This window comes from Podarcis cretensis, assembly GCF_951804945.1.
Source record: "Podarcis cretensis genome assembly, chromosome: 16".
In the NCBI taxonomy this organism is placed as follows: Eukaryota; Metazoa; Chordata; class Lepidosauria; order Squamata; family Lacertidae; genus Podarcis; species Podarcis cretensis.
The window spans coordinates 5,322,888-5,345,835 of NC_137186.1; the positions used below are offsets into that span (position 1 = coordinate 5,322,888).

At 49.1% G+C, this 22,948-nt stretch overlaps 1 protein-coding gene across 4 annotated transcripts in view; it reads right to left on the bottom strand.

Annotated features, from left to right (window-relative positions):
* Window positions 1-22,948, bottom strand: part of ADAMTSL4 (ADAMTS like 4) — an 85,521-nt gene that overhangs the window by 20,861 nt on the left and 41,712 nt on the right. For 3 of the 4 annotated variants that reach the window (XM_079957892.1, XM_079957891.1, XM_079957893.1), the window contains 5 exons: window positions 14,557-15,275; window positions 11,928-13,500; window positions 8,674-8,776; window positions 1,900-2,036; window positions 916-1,120 (listed from right to left, as the gene is read on the bottom strand). In XM_079957892.1, the coding sequence (XP_079814018.1) occupies window positions 916-1,120; window positions 1,900-2,036; window positions 8,674-8,776; window positions 11,928-13,500; window positions 14,557-15,275 (2,737 nt within the window). The remainder of the gene's footprint in view (window positions 1-915; window positions 1,121-1,899; window positions 2,037-8,673; window positions 8,777-11,927; window positions 13,501-14,556; window positions 15,276-22,948) is intronic. The other variant, XM_079957894.1, reaches the window with a different exon arrangement.

The window sequence follows — 22,948 nt, forward strand, 5'->3', positions numbered from 1 at the left end:
TAGAATCTTACTTTATTTTTACAGGAAGATTCACACTCAATGGCAGGGCACACACTTTGTGGGCAAAAGGTCCCTGGGCTCAGCCTCTCCAGATAGGAAAGTCCCCCTTCCTGAAACCCTGCAGAGCCTCTGCCAGTCAGAGTAGGCTATACTGCGCTAGATGGCCCAATTGTCTGCACTGGTAAGAGGCTCCGCTTGTCCAAATGTTGAATTTCTGGTTTTTTATTTTCCAATAAAAAACCAGAGGCCTACCTCCTGGGAATAACAGATTTGGATATTCCACGAAAGAGGAAGGGTATCTTTTTATATGCGACAGCGGCAGCAAGAGTTTTGATCGCAGCAAAATGGAAGAGTAATGAAATCCCCTCTATACAAGATTGGATCCAAAAGCTGACAGAATATGCCGAATTAGATGGTCTATCAGAAAAAATAAAGAATAAATCAAAACAGGAATTTGTTTCAAAATGGGAAGTTTTCAAAGACTATTTGAAAAATAAATATAGTAGTTTAAATTCTGTTGCAGCATTCGAGGAACTTCAGTAATAGTTGTAAGATAGATATAAGAAATTAGATTTATTAAGAATAAGTTTAATTATGATAAAAGGGTGTATTGGCAATAAGTAATATGAAATTGAAATATAGAATAGACGGGAGGTTGGGTCTTTAGTGTTAAGACCAATATATGTTTTATTGTTTTCTAAGAAAATTATGTGTCTATGGTTATTCTTTGTGTAATTTGGTATTTGTGCTTTTTTTTTCTTTTTTCTTGTTGTATCAATAAAAATCTAAAAAAAAGAAGAAGCAAATGTTGAATTTCTATGTGCATGCACGGAGAACATCTTTAAGAAGCGGATTTATAAACCCACCAAATTAAACAAACTACAACCCCCCCGACTAAACGGCATAAACACATACCCAGGTAGTTAGGGCTGCGGGTAATCTCTTTAACCTGGATTCGAGTGGCGCCCGCCGGGATCTCCAGGATGCGATGGTACCCAATGGGCACGTCTGTGTCGCTGAAATTCCCCACGACCAGCTTGCAGGTGGTGTGGTCCCCGCCGCAAACCCCGCAGCTGTCCAGCGTGCGATTCGAACCCAGCACCCCGTCGCAACCGGGGGTCTGGCGAGGCCGTGGGAAAAGAGGAAAAACGAGTTCGAGAGATGAGCCGAAGTGTTTGAGCGAGGAGAAGGGGCGTCCCCTTTCATACAGAGGGCAACATCTGTTTCTCCAGATGTTCTCTGATGCCTCCTTCATTCCCCTGCAGCCCAGAAATATATTTTCTCCTCCCTCTCAGGTGCTGCCGCTTCCTCTTCCTCCAAGCCCTCCTTAAAAAAACTAGGTCCCTTCCCTTGGAATTAGCAAAGCTGACCGATTTGATAAGACAAAACCCCAAAAATATAATCCAGAAACAATGGAAATGTTTAAATGATGATTAATGTAGGCAAGGATTAAGTGTAAGGTGCTGGCTGTGTTTAGAACAGATTTATGAAAGATTTAGAAAACTTATTGATTAGAATATTTGTATGGGAATAATATGGAATAACAGATGCAAATTTGCTTAAAATGTATATAGGAAGTGCAGTGTAATGCGATGGAAGTCAAACAAGGAAGGTTTAAATGTTGAGATAATTGTGGAGTGAATTTGGAGGAAATTCTTCCGATTTTTCTTCTTTTTGCAATTTTTCTTCTTATTTTTTCTTTTTATTTTCTTCCTTTTCTCTTTTTTGTTCTTTTTTATATGTATGTGCTTATCTGAAAAAATGTGTATGTATGCATTTGTATGTATTTTGCTTGTATTTTGTAATAATTATGTTAAATAAAATTTAATATTTTAAAAAACAAACAAAACAGATCTATTCCAAGTTAACAAGTCAACAATGAGTGAGCGAGCAACTCACAAGGCACTGGCCGGCCACGCAGATGTCCTGGGAGGAGGGTTCACACGGGGTCCCATCCTGGACTTTCTCCGTGTGTCGCACGTAGAAGCGGTAGCCGATGGGGCGGCAGTTCAGCTCACAGCGCTGGGACCCCCGAACTGCATGATGGGAGGAGAGGGAAGGAAAGGGGTCAGTAGGATCGGGGGGGGGGGGGGGACTAGGTGCATGCTTAGTCACCTGGGGCGATCATGGGCTCCTTTCCAGGTAACCAGAGAAGAATTTGCAAGTAGAAAGTAGAAAGTACTGAGAGAAAGCGCAAATTAACAAACGGACCTCATGAGGGGGCAGTAAAGTTTTAGGGTCTGGGGGACCCTCTGCAAGGCTGTGTCTCTAGGACCTTGAACCCGAGTCAAAGCCTTGACAGAGAGACAAAGGCTTTTGCCCCATCTGCTCTTAACAAAGGAATGAACTGATTCAGTTGTCATGACTATCCCCTACACTGTGGGCAAGAAAGGATTATTCAAAAGGAGTTGGGAGATGGTGGTGTTTAGAAGCTCCCACACTGAGGACTAGAATCTTGAGACCGAGGCAAAACATTAACAAGGAGTCAGAGCTGCTCTGCAAACTCTGGCCGGTTTTTTAAATACCAATCCTGCCTTGCGAATCTTGGTAAGAATTAGGAGGAATCTACACACACACAAAAAAAAAATTCTGAAAATGCTTTTTAAAAATACATTGAATTTTCCATAAGGCTTGCCATTGCCACCTAGTGTCACATTGTATATTGCGCTTAAAACACATTTAAAATGTTTTATTTGCAACTGTATAGCTGAGCAATTGGTTGGTGGGAACTGTGAAAGATACTCTGTTCAAGATCTCTAAAAATCTCCGCTTGCACAATTGCAAGTTTTCCAAATAGTAACAGGAGAACCCCTATCGAATCTGTTGCAAAAGCCCTCGATGTAGATGCGTCCTAAGGAAATGGGGGGGGGGGGACCCTCCAAGTGTTTTACAAAAGGTATACAATGAAATCACAAGACAGTTAAAAACAACCATTTTAAACCTTCAAAACATAGTTGAAATCAGTGATATGCTAAAAACCTGATTGAAATACATTCCCCGTCTACTATTAAAGAATATAAAACTGTGTGAAAAAAACGACAGTATAAACAGTACAATGAGAATGATTGGAAGACTCATTTTGTCAGAAGTCTTTTTTATTTAAGTGTTTATTTAAGTATTAATTAGGAAGATTAAGGTTTTTTTATGCACATAAATCTGCTTTTTCTCCTTTCTTTTTTCTATATTTTCTTCTTTTCTTTTTTCTTAATTTTTTTCTTTAATTTTCTTTTTGTAGTATGAGATTGTAAATTCTTTGTATATGTGTGTAATTTAAATTAATAAGGATTATTTTTAAAAAAGAAATAAATAACATTTCATCGTTCTCTGTGCCTGTTTAGGCTTTGCTGGAACAACACAGCTTTTAGCAGGTGCCTCCTATGAAAAACGAGGACTAGCGCCTTGAACTTGGTGCAAAACCTCCCTCTGTCATACAGCCGATTTCCAGATGTAGTCCCAAGTCTGCCTCCTCGACCTTCCCACTTTTTTTTTGGCCAATAAGTTTTTCGCAGTGAGAGATTTTACTTTCTTGGGCTCCATGATCACTGCAGATGGTGACAGCAGCCACGAAATTAAAAGACGCCTGCTGCTTGGGAGAAAAGCAATGACAAACCTAGACAGCATCTTAAAAAGCAGAGACACCAACAAAGGTCCGTATAGTGAAAGCTGTGGTTTTCCCAGTAGTGATGTATGGAAGTGAGAGCTGGGCCATAAAGAAGGCTGATCGCCAAAGAATGGATGCTTTTGAATTCTGGTGCTGGAGGAGACTCTTGAGAGTCCCATGGACTGCAAGAAGATCAAACCTCTCCATTCTGAAGGAAATCAGCCCTGAGCGCTCACTGGAAGGACAGATCCTGAAGCTGAGGCTCCAAGACTTTGGCCACCTCAGGAGAAGAGAAGACTCCCTGGATAAGACCCTGATGTTGGGAAAGATGGAGGGCACAAGGAGAAGGGGACGACAGAGGACGAGATGGTGGGACAGTGTTCTTGAAGCTACAAACATGAGTCTGACCAAACTGCGGGAGGCAGTGGAAGACAGGAGGGCCTGGCGTGCTCTGGTCCAGGGGGTCACGAAGAGGCGGACACGACTAAACGACTAAAGAACAACAACAAGAAGTTTTTCACATTGTCCAAGTTTTGTTTTTAAAAAGAAGTTGCTGGGCCAGGCTGGCAAGTGAGGGCCGCAATGGCAAGCGAAGGCCTGGGTGGCAAGTGAGGGCTCGATTGCGCCCCCTCCTGGCTTCCCTTGCTATAGCAGGGAGACCTCTGTGCCGGCCGGCCAGGGCTGTGCTGAACGAAGGAAGCGAAAAACAAAGCGCCTTTTTGTGCAAAGTCTCCCCCATCGCCGCCGCCGCCAGCCCTGCCTTGTCCCGAAGTGCTTAAAAATATAAATATTGGCTCTGGACATCAACAAAGAAGGCCGGCAGAGGGGAGGAAGGAGGTCGAGACGGCTCTGTCTGGAGACTCCCCCCTTGTTTATTTAAGAATATTTAAGCTCATTGGAAGCTTGCATGGGATTTAGTTTCAGGCTGCAGGCAAAAAGGCAGAGAGAGAGAGGTTTGGAGGCCCAGAAAGACCTACTGACAGCATGTGAGAGGAGATTGCAATCAAATGCACTCTGTACATGCTCAGATACCATTTGCCTTGCCTGGAAAACGAGCTGCGCAGCTTTGTACCATCTCTTTCTAACCGAGACTGAAGGAGCCCCTGCCCAAAGCATAGTCAGAAAGATAAAGGGCTCGGATTATGCCAGAGTCTCAGAGATTATGCCGGGGGGTCAGGCTGGATGACCCTTTAGGTCCCTTCAAAGGCTGCAATTCTATGAATCCCAGAACCAAAAGGCTAATACTGATGATAGCGGTCTTGGGGGTCACACGTTGGACTGGAGGCCATAACCTCAAGCTGGACTCAGAGCATCACTGCGTCCCATAGTGTAGCTAACCAGGGAGAGGGAAACACACTCTGCGCATGCTCCAGAGTTATCTTGTTTCGTATTATCGTCACGAGGAATTCCAAGGCTGAGAAAGCAGATGCCATGGCTAAGATTAAGACTCTTCCTGAAGACATTAAAAGCAGAGGGGTCTTTGGAGACAGACAGATGCCCATTCCAGGATCAGCCTTCTCAGAAGTGTGACTCTGAGCATGTCAAGAGTGCTCCCTTTTCTGACGCTGTCCTCCCAGGAGGAGGAGGAGGACGTGAGGAAAGGGGCAGAGCACTGTGTTCCCTCGAGCTGGGTGAGAGCTGTTTGCTGCAAAAAACCAAAAACCAAAACAAAATCACAATATGTACTTTGATCTGACAAGTTGTGTATTTTTGGAAAAAGGGAAACGGACACAACTGCAGTCTTCTCCACAGCTGGCCAGCAGAGGGCGCTGGCATTCTGCCCACGTCACAAATCGCCCACAAATGTTTGGGGCACGGTTGGAGGGCGAAGACCCCAGGGATAAAGCAGATTCATGGGTGCGATGGGTAGAAGAGATAAGATATCATATATAATCCTTGGCAATGATTTAATTTCTTTCTCTCACTCACACACACACACAAACACACTCTGTTCCAAGCCAGAAGAGAGGCCTTAAATCTCCCAGCATAAATACAGATTTTGGCCCCGGGCCACCAATGAGATCAGCTCAATAAATGACACACGTGGGAAATGAGGGGGTGGCTGTTTGCCGTCCCCTTCCCCACCCGCCTCACTTTCCAAACTGGTTCCGGCACACCTTCCCCGAAAGGCAGAAATCCCACTGGTGAAGCTTCCACTGCAGCGATGCAGGAAAAAGGCAGCACCCGGCCTTTCATCGCCCTTGCAGTGTCCTGGGGCAAGGAGTTCCGCAGGCCCACAAGGAATGCAGCTTAAGTGGGAGGGCTTTGCTGAAAACGGGTCTGGAAACCCGGGAGACCCTTCTGGGCAGAATGGAAAGAGTGTGGCCTTTTAAAAATAATAATAATAATAATAATAATAATAATAATAATAATAATCTCAGTCCCCAGCTTCAAGGAGTTGCAAGCTTGGCTGCTCCCAAGCCTGGCATCGCCTGAGCTTCTTTTCCCTAAGCCTCGCCGTCCTTGCAGTGACCTCTCCAAATCTGCTTATGTAAGTGACAAATACCCACTGGCCCCATGCTGGTATAAATTGTTCATTAAAATAATAGGGGGGGGGGCTGAGAAAGAGGGGAAGAAACACTCCCTAACCCCCCCCCCAGCTCCCTCCCTGAGATTGCTGGAGAGCTCAGCTGCTGTTTGCAGAGGTCAGATGGGGAGAAAAGTCACAGGCGGGCAACGTATAAACCTTCGAGATCGCGCTTCTAGATTGCCAGGGATGTCTGGCATCCCACCCGACTGGCAGAGCCAAGATCTGCCGGCCGTAGCAAGCTGGACAAGGCAAAGGCCAGCTGTCCGCTCAGGAGGGGAAGCCAAAACCCCAGAGAGAAAAGGCCCCCGTCATATGCTAAAAGGTGTGGGGTACCCATCTGTGCAACAACACAGCAACTCAGCTTCTCAAAGAAGCTGTTTCTGCTTTGAGAGCAAGCTCCTAGTCCTCAAGGCCACAAAGGCACATGCGAAAGGGTACGGCATGTCTGATCCAGGTACATTGGATGCTGGATCTAAGCCAGGCCAATATAACAACAACAACAACAACAACAACAATTTATTATTTATACCCCGCCCATCTGGGTTTCCCCAGCCACTCTGGGCAGCTTCCAACAGAACACTAAAATACAATAACCTATTAAACATTAAAAGCTTCCCTAAACAGGGCTGCAATGACAAACCTAGACAGCATCTTAAAAAGCAGAGACATCACCTTGCCAACAAAGGTCCGTATAGTGAAAGCTCTCGTTTTCCCAGTAGTGATGTATGGAAGTGAGAGCTGGACCATAAAGAAGGCTGATCGCAGAAGAATGGATGCTTTTGAATTCTGGTGCTGGAGGAGACTCTTGAGAGTCCCATGGACTGCAAGAAGATCAAACCTCTCCATTCTGAAGGAAATCAGCCCTGAGTGCTCACTGGAAGGACAGATCCTGAAGCTGAGGCTCCAAGACTTTGGCCACCTCATGAGAAGAGAAGACTCCCTGGAAAAGACCCTGATGCTGGGAAAGATGGAGGGCACAAGGAGAAGGGGACGACAGAGGACAAGATGGTGGGACAGTCTTCTCAAAGCTACCAGCATGAGTTTGACCCAACTGTGGGAGGCACTGGAAGACAGGAGGGCCTGGCGTGCTCTGGTCCATGGGGTCACAAAGAGTCGGACACGACTAAACACCTAAACAACAACAACAAACAGGGCTGCCTTCAGATGTCTTCTAAATGTCAGGTACCGTAGTTGTTGTTCTCTTTGACATCTGGTGGGAGGGTGTTCCACAGGGCAGGTGCCACTACTGAGAAGGCCCTCTGCCTGGTTCCCTGTAACTTGGTTGCCCGCAGTGAGGGAACCGCCAGAAGGCCCTCGGAGCTGGACCTCAGCATCCGGGCAGAACGATGGGGGTGGAGATGCTCCTTTAGATATACAGGACCGAGGCCGTTTAGGGCTTTCAAGGTCAGCACCAGAACTTTGAATTGTGCTCAGAAACATACTGGGAGCCAATGTCTTTCAAGACCGGTGTTATGTGGTCTCAGCGGCCACTCCCAGTCACCAGTCTGGCTGCCGCATTCTGGATTAGTTGTAGTTTCCGGGTCACCTTCAAAGGTAGCCCCACGTAGAGCGCATTGTGGTAGTCCAAGCGGGAGAAAACCAGAGCATGAGCCACTCTGGCGAGACAGTCTGCAGGCAGGGAGGGTCTCATCCTGCGTACCAGATGGAGCTGGTAAACAGCCGCCCTGGACACAGAATATCTCAGAAGTGAGACTCACAAGATGACCAAAAAACCATTGAAATTTTTTCTGTGGTTCTCTCTCTCCTGCACCACAAATAATCTTCCCCCAGTTATAACTCAGACTGATACACAGCTCATTTCGGTGGGGAAATGTGAGGCAAGGGCTCTGCCTATCTCCTGACCCTTTTCCTTGACTAATAATAATAATAATAATAATAATAATAATAATAATTTATTTATACCCCACCCACCTGGCTGAGTTTCCCCAGCCAATCTGGGCGGCTCCCAATCGAGTGTTAAAAACAATTCAGCATTAAATATTAAAAACTTCCCTAAACAGGGCTGCCTTCAGATGTCTTTTAAAAATAAGATAGCTGCTTATTTCCTTGACATTTGATGGGAGGGCATTCCACAGGGCGGGCGCCACCACCGAGAAGGCCCTCTGCCTGCTTCCCTGTAACCTCACTTCTCACAGGGAGGGAACCGCCAGAAGGCCCTTTGCGCTGGATCCCAGTGACCAGGCTGGACGATGGGGGTGGAGACTTTCCTTCAGGTATACAGAACCGAGGACGTTTAGGGCTTTAAAGGCCAGCCACAACACAACACAACATAACACAGCGCCAGCTTTCTGCTCCTGCTCCTGCTCCTGCCTTCTCTGGACCATGCAGACATAGCAACAAAGCATTGAGCAGCTGGTAGCATGTCTTCATGCACTGCGGGTCAACTGCGGAACTCACTGCCACAAGATGTACGGCCAGCTGGCCAGCTGTCAAAGGCAGCAGACCGACAGCTGGGGCAGTCACTCCCCACTGGAAAATAGGTTTGGGGCAACCTTAAAATTTGGAGAGGTGGGACTCTTACCGTCCGTGAAGGGCTCCCACTGGTACAGGCGTCCCATGAACTCCTGGTTGTTGTATGCCGCACACTGGACGGCCCGAGGATCAGGTCGATCGGGCGGGCACGGCTGCAGAAGGAAAAGGGGGAATGCCGGGGGGGGGGGGCAGAGAGAGAGAGAGAGTGTCAGATTATTCCTGGATTTTAAAAAGATGAATTTGCAATATAGCAAAAATTCTTACTTCCCAGTTCGGAGAAAGGATGTAATTTGACACATTTGTGTACAGCCCTTACATTGCACTGTATCCCACATTACTCAGCGTAGACCCATTAAAATTGATGGACATGGCTAACGCAGGCCCACTGATTCCAGTGGGTCTTCTCCAAGTAGAAATGTGTTGGATTTTAGCCTCTGAGGGACACACACAAAATGAGACCTTCTTTCATCCATGTAACAAAGCCACTTCCGAGCTCGAGAGGAGGTGGGGTTGCGGGCCCACCCCTCCCACGCACACGGGGGCTGGCTCTTAGCCCCCGCGAGAGAAGGGGAATCCTTGGGCGCGTCACCAACCCGGCCAGCCAATCGGCAGCCGGGGAGGCATGGCCTTGCGCATTTAAAGCTGGCGCGCCCGGGGACTGCCCTCTCTTTCCCATCCCACCTACCCTTAGGTTTAGCTAGCTCTGACCTGGCTATGGACTTCGGTTGGTCGCCACAAGGGGTCTGGTAGGAATTTTTCCACTTGGCAAATTTCCGGCCATTTGGTTTTTTCGCCTACCTCGTAGCAAACGTCACAACTTTTGCGGTATTGGCGGTTAGGCATTGGCAGGGGTAATCGTTATGCAAATGAAGGGGGGAAGAAAGCGCCATCACCTTCCCCCAAAGAAAAGGGTAGTCCGGTAGAGGACTCCGGGGGGCGTTGCCCCGTCCGAAGTCTATGGAGGTGTGGGCCTAAGGCACGCCCCCGAGCGGTGACACCCGGGGGATCCTAGTTGGCGTACTTCAACAGGACTCCCATGGCTGGTGGTTAACCCTCCATGCCGGGTAGTCGATAGGAACCAATGCCTAAGGCCAATACCTTTCAATTCCTGTAATCAATAAAGTTGTGGCCTTTTTATGCCCGACCTTGCACGGTAGGTCAAAGAGACAAAGAAACATAGAGGAAAGCAGGCCCACGGGCATCCAATAAGCTTCGCGATCAAAGCAGGGATTCGAACTCGCATCCTCCAAGCCGCAAGGCCACTGTGGTTATTGTCAGGAGGGGAGAAAGGAAATGAAGACCCTTGAAACTGGTTTTATCAGGTCAATGCATCCTAAGAACCTGTTCTAAGAGCAAATTCATTAATGGCTGTTGTCCGAACAGTCTTTGAAAACGTGGACGTTTTGGGTGTTTGGTTTCTCACCCGTCGTAAAAAGCGCAAAAACGCTGCCCTCGTACTAACGATAAAGGAGGTTTGGGAAATTAAGCAGGAAATTCAATCACGAGTTTATCTTCTGCTCACTTCAAAGGGCCGGTAACAATAGAGGCATTATCTACAGAGAAGGGGGACGCCCAGGATTGGGGAGGAACATTTCCTTTCCGCCTCCTCCCAGTGCATTAAAAGTGGTTTAAAAGAGGGGTTTGCTGTGTGTGGATAAACAGGTTGTGTAGGCTTTTGCGTAGATTCCAAAACCTGCTGGATCTGTTTGACCGGAGTCAAGAGCAGCTGAAAAGAAAATGAGAAAAATCTAGCAAATGATGCCCCTCTGGATCTCTTAAAAAATAATCGCTTGCCTCCAGCCAAAGGTCATCTCTGAAAGATCATCACACACACACACACACACACACTCCTTGCTCTAACCACTAGGCCTTCCAGAATGGCTCAAAGTTAGGAGTTGGATCCAGCAGTTAAAGAGGAAAGGGCCCAAGTGTGTTTAATTCCAAGTTGTACTTATTCACGGACAACCTTCCTCTTCTACAAATAATCCCCCCCAACTTGAAGCAGCTGTTCGTCTGGTCCCAATGGGCCAAACAGGAAAGCTTGGAAGCAAAACGCCCATGGCTCTAGTCCCTAAGAATTCGCCAGAGCCATCTCTCTGAACAAAGAGGTCTGTTTCCCATCACTGTTTTAAAACTCTTTGTTTACAAGACAAGTAAAAAACAGGAGACTGCACCGTACGTTTCTGAAAGTCTTGGGCTGCGTACGTACACCCCATACATTTCAAACACCCTCCCTAAAAAATACCAGGAACTGTAGTTCCCCCCCAGAGCTGCAATCTCCAGCACCCTTTGCAAACTACAGTTCCCAGGGTTCTTTGGGGTGGAAAGCGTGCTTTAAATGTGTGCTGGGTAGGTCCTCTTCATTAGCAAATACAGTAAACAACAGTTTGAGCACCAGCTTCTGAACTTGAGAAGCCCACTTAGCTGAATCAGGGCTGTTTTGCAGTAAAACACAACTAACAGGGTAAAATGCAATAGGAGGAATATCTATTCATTAATAATAAGTCCGAGGAATTCAAACTGCAATACAGCAAAGCACAATGCACACCCGTGAATTAAAATTAAACTCCTTTCATTCTCGAGTCCCGTCTACGCTGTTGATCCTCTCCACTCCTTTCAAACAGCTCCTACATCTGTTGCTTCTGTTCTATTGCTGCTCACTTTCTGGGTGGACCAAACAATTTAAAGAAGGATGGAGCAGCTTCTGCTCACAGCTACAGCTGCCCTGTTCTTCAGGCATGTCAAAGGCCACCCAAATAATAATAATAATAATAATAATAATTTATTTGTACCCCGCCCATCTGGCTGGGTTTCTCCAGCCACTCTGGGCTGCTTCCAACAAAGATTAAAGGTAAAGGGACCCCTGACCATTAGGTCCAGTCGTGGCCGACTCTGGGGCTGCGGTGCTCATCTCGCTTTATTGGCCGAGGAAGCCGGCGTACAGCTTCCTGGTCATGTGGCCAGCAGGACTAAGCCGCTTCTGGCGAACCAGAGCAGTGCACGGAAACGCCGTTTACCTTCCCGCTGGAGCGGTACCTATTTATCTACTTGCACTTTGACGTGCTTTCGAACTGCTAGGTGGGCAGGAGCAGGGACTGAGCAATGGGAGCTCACCCCGTCGCGGGGATTCGAACCGCCGACCTTCTAATCGGCAAGTCCTAGGCTCTGTGGTTTAACCCACAGCGCCACCCGCGTCTCCAACAAAGATTAAAAATACATTAAAATGAAGCACGCAGGCCAATGGTGGACCACAATTTGGGAGCCCCTGCTATAGGGCAGAAAAACCCCACCCCGATCTCTTACCTCTTGCCTGCAAGCCTTGAACTGCTTGCTCTCCCCTTCGCAGTGGAAGGTCTCGGTGCCAGGATAGTAGAGGTTCCACTGTGGCACTTCGCCACCCGGGCGCACCCCTCCTGGCTGCCCCCTGGCATGGAACTGAACAGGGTTGCCCCGGTGCAGCAGCCAAATGTCCGGCTCCGCTGGACGAGGAGCCATGGGCTGGTCCACAAAGAGGCTGTGCGACGGCCGCCTGCCCTGGCCGCCCGCCTGGTGCTCGTTCTGCCTCTGGTTCCGCAACCGGGATTGCCCGTGGGGCGCGCGGTTTGCGTGTCCCGCCCCATCAGGCTGCGCTACAGAGCTGCTCTCCGGGCGGCGGGGCTGCTCCGGCGTGGCCCGGTGGCTCTTGCCCACTCCGGGCCCCTTCCTCTTGGCAGCAGAGCCGTTGTTTCTGAGGACGTGGTGGGTCAGCCGCAGCTCCCCTTGTGCATGGGGAAGGGGGCTGCCAGCCACGGAGGGCCCCCGGGAGGAGGAATGCGTCACGGCCGCTGTGGGGTGGCCGCCTCCCTCTCCGCCGCTGCCTGACGTGGGGATCGAGCCGCCCGTGGAACTCTCTGCCACTTCAGGCATCTCTTGGGGACCTGCAGAGGATTCTGGGAGACGCTTCTCGTGGGGCCTTGCAGAGGATTCTGGGAGATGCTTCTCTTGGGACCTTGCTGAGGATTCTGGGAGACGCTTCTCGTGGCGACTTGCAGGGGATTCTGGGAGACGCTTCTCATGGGGCCTTGCAGAGGATTCTGGGAGACGCTTGTCGTGGGGCCTTGCAGAGGATTCTGGGAGATGCTTCTCGTGAGAACTTGCAGAGGATTCTGGGAGACGCTTCTCATGAGACCTTGCAGAGGATTCTGGGAGATGCTTCTCGTGGGAACTTGCAGAGGATTCTGGGAGACGCTTCTCGTGGGACCTTGCAGAGGATTCTGGGAGATGCTTCTTGTGGGACCTTGCAGAGGATTCTGGAAGATGGTGGTTTCCCGAAGGTGCTGTGGCGCCCCCTGCCTGTTGAGCCTCGCCGTGCGACCCTGCAGAGCTTGCTGCTGCCTTCCCACGATGCTCTGCTTCCCCTGAAGATTCGCTCTTCTGCGGCGTGGCCGTACCCGGTTCCGTGGGCTGCTCTGTGTCCGCCATGCCCCCTCCGTTTGCCATATGTCCATGACCGTCTGAGTGGCCATGCCCCAAATGGCTCTGCACCCTCTCACCAGCCTGTGCGTGGGGCTGGGCAGCAGCGTCCGCCAGCAGAGGCTGTTTTGGCTTCAGGGGGGTCCTGGGTTCGGCCCTGGAGTTCAGGGGCCCCTTCTCCCGGCCAGTTTCCTCCTGCTCTACTTCCTCGCGGGAGGAAGAGCGGACAGCTTTACGCCTCTGTTTTTTCGAAGGTGGGGGAGGAGGAGGGGGAGGTGGGGACGGGGGCTCCCCGCCTCTGCCCCCGTGGTGCCTCTTGAATCGGGGCTGGGTCCCCTCGGCCAAGTCTGTGTGGAGGGGCAAGGCGAACGGCAGCTTCCCGTAGCCGTACTTGCCTGGCTTGATCGCCTCTCGAACCCGGGACCTGAAGGGGCAAAGTGCCACAATGTGAATTTGAAACCAAACAAAGCCCTGTGTTGCAAAGAGAACGTCAGCAATGTCTAGGCAACACAATGACAATCTTTACGCAATAGACAATCTTTAGAGAATTCCTTCAAACCATAAAAGTACAAAATAAAATCTTTAGTCTAAAAGTCTCTGAAAATCTTTAAATGAGTGAGGTACCAGACTTTGTATGATGAAAGGCAAGCTGTGAAGCTTTGTATATTCAGCAAATATGATGTCCAACACTGAACTGTGATTCCCGATATTGACTACTGTTTCATAGAATTCTTCATCAGCGTGGTGGAAGGACATAGAATTGCTTCATAAACCCATCGTATGTGACTACATTATTACATGAGCACTGTTCCACAGCATTTGATATTTTCATTTATATACATTCATTCGAAATATCCAGAATCACTGTTCAGCGTTGGGCATCATATTTGCTGATGCATACAGGCTCTGCTCAGCGCTCCCTTTAAAGAATATTTCTTTTCTTGCATTCCCCCTCCAAAAACTAGGTGCGTCTTATAATCAGGTGCGTCTTATGGAGCAAAAAATACAGTAACTGGTCCCCACGTGGTGGGTTTTTGAGATGCTCAGAGGAAATCTGATTGGTTCCTACAAACGCTGTGTTAAAAGTTCTTTTGTTAATAAAAGGGACCTGGGCCAGGGTAGAAGAAGAAGAGTTTGGATTTGATATCCCGCCTTTCACTCCCTTTAAGGAGTCTCAAAGCGGCTAACATTCTCCTTTCCCTTCCTCCCCCACAACAAACACTCTGTGGGGTGAGTGGGGCTGAGAGACTTCAAAGACGTGTGACTGGCCCAAGGTCACCCAGCAGCTGCATGTGGAGGAGCAGAGACATGAACCCGGTTCCCCAGATTATGTGACTACCGCTCTTAACCACTACACCACACTGTCACACTGGGTGTGACAGATTATGATCCGCACTTCCTCCCAGAGTCTTGCTGGCCAAGCCTTGTATTTTGTTTTAATCAGGGTCCAGGCCCACCCTAAACCAGACTCCAAAATCACCTCCGGGCCACTGGCGACTCCGGCGTAGGAGAGGCAGCCCAGCTGCGGCGGTCACTGTCCCCTTGACCACTGTGGCGCGGCCGGTCGGGACTCAAGCCCGCCTCAGGGCTGTCCCTCCTCAGGGGTTTGAACAAGGGGATGGCGTCCCGAACGGGGGTCCGGGCGGCTGCACTGTGCCTGAAGGGCTGGTTGGGGGTCCGGCGAGATTCCTGGTTCCCCCGAGGCCTCGGCAGCTGGACCCCAGCCTCCTGCGCGGGAGCAGGGTCCCTCCGGCGGCCATGCTGCGGAGCGACGGCGTCTCGCGAGGGCAGTTCCTCGGCCGGGAGTGCCTGGTGGCGGGTGTGGCGGTTCTGGGGTCCGAGGCGCGAGGCGCGAGGCAGCTGGGCCTGGCCGTGGAGGGTCAGCGCTGAGCCGTGGAAGGGCAGACCTGGCCTGGCGCTGCCCTCGGTGTGCAGAGGGTAGGATGGCCGGCCCGGGTAAGGGCTAGCGGGCCGGTTCTCGTGGGCCTGCGGAGGGTACAGCGGCTGCGGGGCCAGCTCTGGCTGGCCGGCCCAGGGGACGCGCTGGTACGGGGACTGGCACGCACGAATCCTTTCCATGACCCCCAGGCCGCAGGGCTGCGAACAGGATGACCACGATGCCCAGGCACTCCACAGGCCGGGCACCCGGCTCCCGGGGCCGTCGTCCTCAGCAGCCTGGCGAGGTCTCCTACGGGGAACCTGAGGGTGGAAGAAGCAGGGAGACATCGTCAGTGGGGTGGCCCTTGCCGGGACCGCAACCCGCCACCCGTTGCCACCCATCGTCCCTTCTCCACGTACATAAGAAGAGGCTGAGATGGAAAAAGACAAAATCCCTGCCAGAGAAGAATGGCAGTTTAAGTTTTTGTTTTCCTCCCAAAAAATTTTTATTCATTTTATAACACAACTAAACAACACAAACAGAAAAAACAAACAATACAAACAAATCCTTGTCGTATCCTTATTTTTCTAAACATTGTTAGGTGCGCTTCCCCAAGTACCCCCTATCTGGTTTTCATTTTACCTCATCTTTAGCAGTTTACATATATCATAAATTCTAACCTTTTTTTTAAAAATCACGCTTACTTTTACCATAAAAATCAACTACCAGACTTTCAGAAGACATCTGAAGGCAGCCCTGTTTAGGGAAGCTTTTAATGCATTAAAGGTAAGGTAAAGGTACCCCTGCCCGTACGGGCCAGTCTTGACAGACTCTGGGGTTGTGCGCCCATCTCACTTAAGAGGCCGGGGGCCAGCGCTGTCCGGAGACACTTCCGGGTCACGTGGCCAGCGTGACATCGCTGCTCTGGCCAAAGCCAGAGCCGCACACGGAAACGCCGTTTACCTTCCCGCTGGTAAGCGGTCCCTATTTATCTGCTTGCACCCGGAGGTGCTTTCGAACTGCTAGGTTGGCAGGCGCTGGGACCGAGCAGCGGGAGCGCACCCCGCCGCAGGGATTCGAACCGCTGACCTTTCGATCGGCAAGCCCTAGGCGCTGAGGCTTTAACCCACAGCGCCACCTGCGTCCCTAATGCATTACTGGATTTTAAAATTTTGTTGGAAGCTGCCCAGAGTGGCTGGGGAGGCCCGGCCAGATGGGCAGGGTATAAGTAATAAATTATTATTATTATTATTATTATTATTATTATTATTATTATTATTCTGGCCAAGTGATCTCCCTCAGGTCCAAATCCAGTACTCTAACCATTGCACCACACCACTCTGTACAAAAAAAACCCCAATCATGTTCCTATAACTTTCGCCTTGCTGGGGAGGAGAGGAAAGGGTTCCTGCCTTTTCCCGATCCGAATTGGCTACCCGCTTGCCAGAATTATTTCCTCCCTGTTCCAAACAGACACAGAAAGAACTGTCCTGGGTGCCAGGAGATCCTTCCCAGCTGCTGACCGTCTGACCGGGCAGCTGGTTTCCTCCCTCGCTGGGCGAGGGCGTCGTGGATGCACAGAGCTGGAGAGGTCTGGACAGGGCACATTTTTCAGCCAAAAAAGGAAATTATTAATAATGTGTAAAGGCTGGTCTGCTCTATAACCCAAATCTTTGGCACTGTGGGGTGGGGACCAAGTGGCGGGGAGAGATAGCACTGGGGTGGAAGATAACAGAGGCACCAGTCCGTCGGAACCCGGGTTGCTTTTGCTCTAAAAGGCACTCAAAAGGATTGTGGGTTATTTGCCGCTGGAGTACAGGGTCAGGTTTAAGGTGCTGGTTTTGACTTTTAAAGCCCTAGGACCCACGGGACTGCCTCTCCTGGTCTGCCCCGCAGAAGACCTTAAGGTGCACAAATGACAACACCTTGGAGGTCCCAGGTCGCAAGGTGGTTAGATTGGTCTCAACCAGGGCCAGGGCCTTTTCAGTACTGGCCCTGATCTGTCACAAGAGACCAGGGCCCTGCGGGACTTGAGATCTTTCCGCAGGGCCTGCAAGACAGAGCTGTTCCGCTTGGCCTTTGGTTTGGACTCAGCCTGACCCTTACATTTCCCCCTCCCCTTATGGTTTTGATCTATGGGCTACAGTGGTGCCTCGCAAGACGAAATTAATCCGTTCCGCGAGTCTCTTCGTCTTGCGGTTTTTTCGTCTTGCGAAGCACGGCTATTAGCGGCTTAGCGGATTAGCGCTATTAGCGGCTTAGCGGCTTAGCGGCTATTAGCGGCTTAGCGGCTATTAGCGGCTTAGAAAAAAGGGGGGGAAGGGAAAAAACTCGCAAGAACTCGCAAGACATTTCGTCTTGCGAAGCAAGCCCATAGGGAAATTCGTCTTGCGAAGCACCTCAAAAGACGGAAAACTCTTTCATCTAGCGAGTTTTTCGTCTTGCGAGGCATTCGTCTTGCGGGGCACCACTGTACTTTTAAAACGAGGCTGCATTTTAAATTGCATTTTAACCTGTATTTTAAATCGGGTTTCCCCCCACATTATGTTTCTATTGTAATTTTACTGGTGTTAGCCGCCCTGAGCCCAGCTCTGGCCGGGGAGGGCGGGGTATAAATAATAATAATAATAATAATAATAATAATAATAATAATAATTGCCTCCACAATTGGTTTTCAGAGGTAAAGTTCCTCTGAATGTGGAGGTTCAGATGAACCAATCAGGCTCTTGCAGGGGTGGCTGCTGCCGGTTGGGGACTGGGGAGAGGGCAAAAGTTGGGGAGCCCAACAGTTAGGGGGCGCCACAACTAATGACAGTCAGAGTCAAGTAATTTTGATTTTTGAGGGAGTTGGGTATGTTTAGCCAGGTGAAGAAAAGGCAGACAGGGGAACGGACTTCCTTGGGAGGTGATGGACTTTCCTTCACTTGGAGGCGTTTAAACAGACGTTGGGTGGCTGTTTTTCAAGGGTTCTTTAGTTTATGTTTATTTATGTTTATTTTACCTTTTTTTTTTCATTTAAAAGCCAGAACAAGACAGATTTGACACTCTAAAATTGTTATTAAAATTACTAGAAGTGCACTTAGAATTACAAGAACAAAAAAGACTTGATATGTTCATGGAGGATACCCAAGTTCCTATGAATTCCACAGGCGGATGGCAGAATGTTCTGAATAATGAAAGACAGTGGCCAAGATTCAAAGAGGCCCACACGCATGCATATATATGGACAGCCAGTTCTCTCTTCTGGCATGGGGAATGTTAGACTGCAGCTCCCATCAGCCTCAGCCAGCATGGCCAATTAGGAGAGATGATGGGAACTGCAGTGTACCTGGAGGGTCACAGGTTCCCGATCCCTGTGCTCCGGAGGCTTTCTATACCATACCAAACATTGTTTTGGTGGGTTTCCCAGACTTCACGTACTGCTTTGAAATGCAAAGACACACAAGAGGCAAAGGTCACAGGCGTGAACTTCATGAGCCCCTCTTTGTATCTTGGCCAAACTCACAAACTCACAAAAAAGATATACAGTGGTACCTCTGGTTACGGGAACGCGGGTGGCGCTGTGGGTTAAACCACAGAGCCTAGGACTTGCCGATCAGAAGGTCGGTGGTTCGAATCCCCGCAATGGGGTGAGCGCCCGTTGCTCGGTCCCTGCTCCTGCCAACCTACCAGTTCGAAAGCACCTCAAAGTGCAAGTAGATAAATAGGTACCGCTCTGGCGGGAAGGTAAACGGCATTTCCGTGCGCTGCTTTGGTTCTCCAGAAGCGGCTTAGTCCTGCTGGCCACATGACCCGGAAGCTGTATGCCGGCTCCCGTGGCCAATAAAGCGAGATGAGCGCCGCAACCCCAGAGTCAGCCACAACTGGACCTAATGGTCAGGGGTCCCTTTACCTTTCTACCTCTGGTTACGTACTTAATTTGTTCTGGGGGTCCGTTCTTAAACTGAAACTGTTCTTAACCTGAAGCACCACTTTAACTAATGGGGCCTCCCGCTGCTGCCGCGCTGCCGGAGCACAATTTCTGTTCTCATCCTGAAGCAAAGTTCTTAACCCAAGGTAATATTTCTGGGTTAGCGGAGTCTGTAACCTGAAGCTTATGTGACCTGAAGCATTTGTAACCTGAAGTACCACTGTATATAATTAATGGTTCAGTGCAAAACTCTTAACATGGAATCAAAATCCTAGCAACCAAGGGTTTCAAGATAGAATTTTAGCATAGGACTAAGCAGTCTCCACACAGAGTACTTTCTAAAAGGTAGCATGAGCAGTTGGCAGTTAGACCACTTCAGCATAGGAACTAGTTTCAGATGTGAGGGCGATCTGGCTGCGACATCTGTCACCCCATTGATCGCCAGGGTTCTTTAGTTGTGGTTCCTGCGTTGCCCTGGGTTGGACTAGATGACCCCACGGGGTCCCGCCCGACTGCCGTTCTGTGATTCAAAGTCTTTGTTCCCATCCTGCTCTGTGCTGAGTTCTGCAAGGGGCGACACTGAGATTGAGGAGGAGGAGGAGGAAGCTGAGAGGAGGGCCAGCGCCACCCAAAATGGTTGTAAGAAATGGGAAACTGAGGCTGCACCCTGAACCAGAAGCTGGCTTTTAGAGAGGGAGTCAAGAAGGTTATCAATGGCTAGCAGCCATTAATAGGCTTCTCCTCCTCTATGAATCCGTCCCCTCTTTTTTTAAAGCCGACCACATTGGCATCCGTCACTGTCCTGCAGGAGTCAGTTCCACAGTTTAACAAAATAAACAGGGAATCACTGGCAACCTGAGATAATTCTAACTGGAGTTTACGGGGATGACTACCAGGAACATTAATAATAAAAATAATAATTTCATTATCTATACCCCACCCATCTGGCTGGGTTTTCCCAGCCACTCTGGGCGGCTTACAGCAAAATATAAAAACATAATAAAACACCGTGCATTAAAAACTTCCCGATGCCAAACAGGCACTTTGCCTCAGACCTACAAAGACGGCAGGCTGTAATAATAATAATAATAATAATAATAATAATAATAATAATAATAATAATTTTTATTTATACCCTGCTCTCCCCAGCCAAGACCAGGCTCAGGGCGGCTAACACCAAATATAAAACAGATTGATTGAAATACAACTTAAAAACAAGATTAAAATGCAACATTAAAATGCAGCCTCATTTCAGCAGAAACTCAAGAACTTTTTTTGGGATGAAAACGTCAAATCTTCACCAAGGCTAACTATCCAGACTGGTGGGCCAGAAAAAAGCCAGGGAAGTCCCCAAGTAGGGTTATCACTCAGCTGTGAGCCTGTGTCTGTAAAAATCAGAATATCAACAGTCTACTTTACAGGTTTGTTGTACAGATAGTAATTTCCTATGTAAAAAAAAAAATAAAATAAAAAATTAAGAGGTGATGATTGACCCCAAGCACAAGGAGAAAGGACTTTCAACCTTTGGCTGGAATAATTCCCCGTTCTGATTCCACCAGCGATGCTCATCAGAAGGGCCTTTGGGGGGGTTCTTATTCCTGCTTTCCATTTCGTCCGTGATGCAACACCCCAAACCACCGCCTTCCAGGGTCTCCGTCTAAAGTTACAAAACCAACATCTAGAAAATTGAGCCCAGATGCTCAATGCACGCCGGTCCAAGCTGATGCAGCGCATACGACCCAGAGAGAAATAAACTGAGATGCTTCTTTTCACGCCGACCGGAGAGAAGGGTCTTTCTTTTGAACAACCTCTTGCTTTGTCCCCCTTCTGAAGAACGCCACCTTCTTTCGCGAGCGACAAATCCGGCAAACGTCCCTGGGGAGTCAGTTTGGGGAAAGCTTTGCCCGTTCAGCACTTCTGCACGTGCAGAGGAGGAGGAAAAGCACCACAGAGCAGGGGGACAAAACCTCTCTGTTTTGTTCGATTCGAATCATACGCTGTTTTTGTCCAGTTTCCCTCTGCAAAGTGTTATCGGGATTTATTCTCTCTCTAGACTGCCCCTGTGTTATTTAAGTGCTAGCATCCTCCAGACAGCATAAATTAAGGAGGAATTAGAGAACCTTTTAAAGAGGGTGAAAGAGGAGAGTGCAAAATATGGTCTGAAGCTCAACATCAAAAAAAGGAAAATCATGGCCACTGGTCCCATCACCTCCTGGCAAACAGAAGGGGAAGAAATGGAGGCAGTGAGAGATTTTACTTTCTTGGGCTCCATGATCACTGCAGATGGTGACAGCAGCCACGAAATTAAAAGACGCCTGCTTCTTGGGAGAAGGGCAATGACAAACCTAGACAGCATCTTAAAAAGCAGAGACATCACCTTGCCAACAAAGGTCCGTATAGTAAAAGCTATGGTTTTCCCAGTAGTGATGTAGGGAAGTGAGAGCTGGACCATAAAGAAGGCTTATCGCTGAAGAATTGATGCTTTTGAATTCTCAGGAAGAGACTCTTGAGAGTCCCATGGACTGCAAGAAGATCAAACCTCTCCATTCTCAAGGAAATCAGCCCTGAGTGCTCACTGGAAGGACAGATCCTGAAGCTGAGGCTCCAAGACTTTGGCCACCTCATGAGAAGAGAAGACTCCCTGGAAAAGACCCTGATGTTGGGAAAGATGGAGGGCGCAAGGAGAAGGGGACGATGGAGGACGAGATGGTTGGACAGTGTTCCCAAAGCTACCAGCATGAGTTTGACCAAACTGCGGGAGGCAGTGGAAGACAGGAGTGCCTGGCGTGCTCTGGTCCAGGGGGTCACAAAGAGGTGGACACGACTAAATGACAACAACAACAATCCTCCAGATGTTTCTGGGCTACAGTTCCCATCACCCTTGACCCCGGCCGGCCCCCACTGGCTTGCTAAGGGCTGGTATCCAGAAACATCTGGAGAGCTCAGAATTCGCACCCATGGCTTGCATATACATCTCCCCCCTTCAGCCTAGCCACCTCCAGATTTTGTTGGTTTCCAGTTCCCACCTGGAGGGTCACAGAAGTCCCTAATTCCTGTTGTAGAAAAGAAAAAAAAAACAATTTTGGGAGTGGGGTGGGGGACAGAATTATAGGACATATAGAATATCCTTCGAACCAGATGCTATATTCCTTGGACTTTTTAAAGATACAGTTAATCCGAAGGATAAAGACTTGGTCGGGAGCGTGCCGATCGACGCCAAAGTCACGCCAACGTTTATCAGCTGCCTGGCAGAAAGCGTGGGCCACAATAATAATTTTCAAAAGGACGGGTTGATTTATAACGCACATATCTTTAAAAGGTTAAATTGGAAATGAAAGGATGGAACAACTCTCGAGATTCTCTTTGGATTCTGTTTTTAGACAGCCATTAATCAAGATTGCCATATTTATATTGCGGAAAGTATGTATATATTAGGGGGCTGCTCGCTCCACCGGCCAACCCCACACCAGCCCCACATTAACTCCCTACTCTCTGCTTCCCACACTGGGAAGCAAGAGCCTAGGACTTGCCAATCAGAAGGTTGGCGGTTCGAATCCCCGTGATGGGGTGAGCTCCCATTGCTCGGTCCCAGCTCCTGCCAACCTAGCAGTTCAAAAGCATGTCAAAGTGCAGGTAGTTAAAGAGGTACCGCTCCGGCGGGAAGGTAAACGGCGTTTTCATGTGCTGCTCTGGTTCGCCAGAAGCGGCTTAGACATGCTGGCCACATGACCCGGAAGCTGTACGCCGGCTCCCTCGGCCAATAAAGTGAGATGAGCACCACAACCCCAGAGTCGGCCACGACTGGACCTAATGGTCAGCGGTCCCTTTACCTTAAGATGCCCTTTGACTTTCTTAACCACACCTGAATAAGGCAGATTCCATGCTAGAGTTCATTAGGAAACGAATTGAAATCAAAACTGCCACTACCATAAGGCCATTATACAAAGGGATGGTAGGACTGCATTTTGAGGATGGTTCTGGTCGCCTCGCTTGAAAAAGGATATTGTAGAGCTGGAAAAGGTTCAGAAAAGGACTAGCAAAATGATCGAGGGGGTGGAGCCGCCACTTATGTGCATTGCCCAG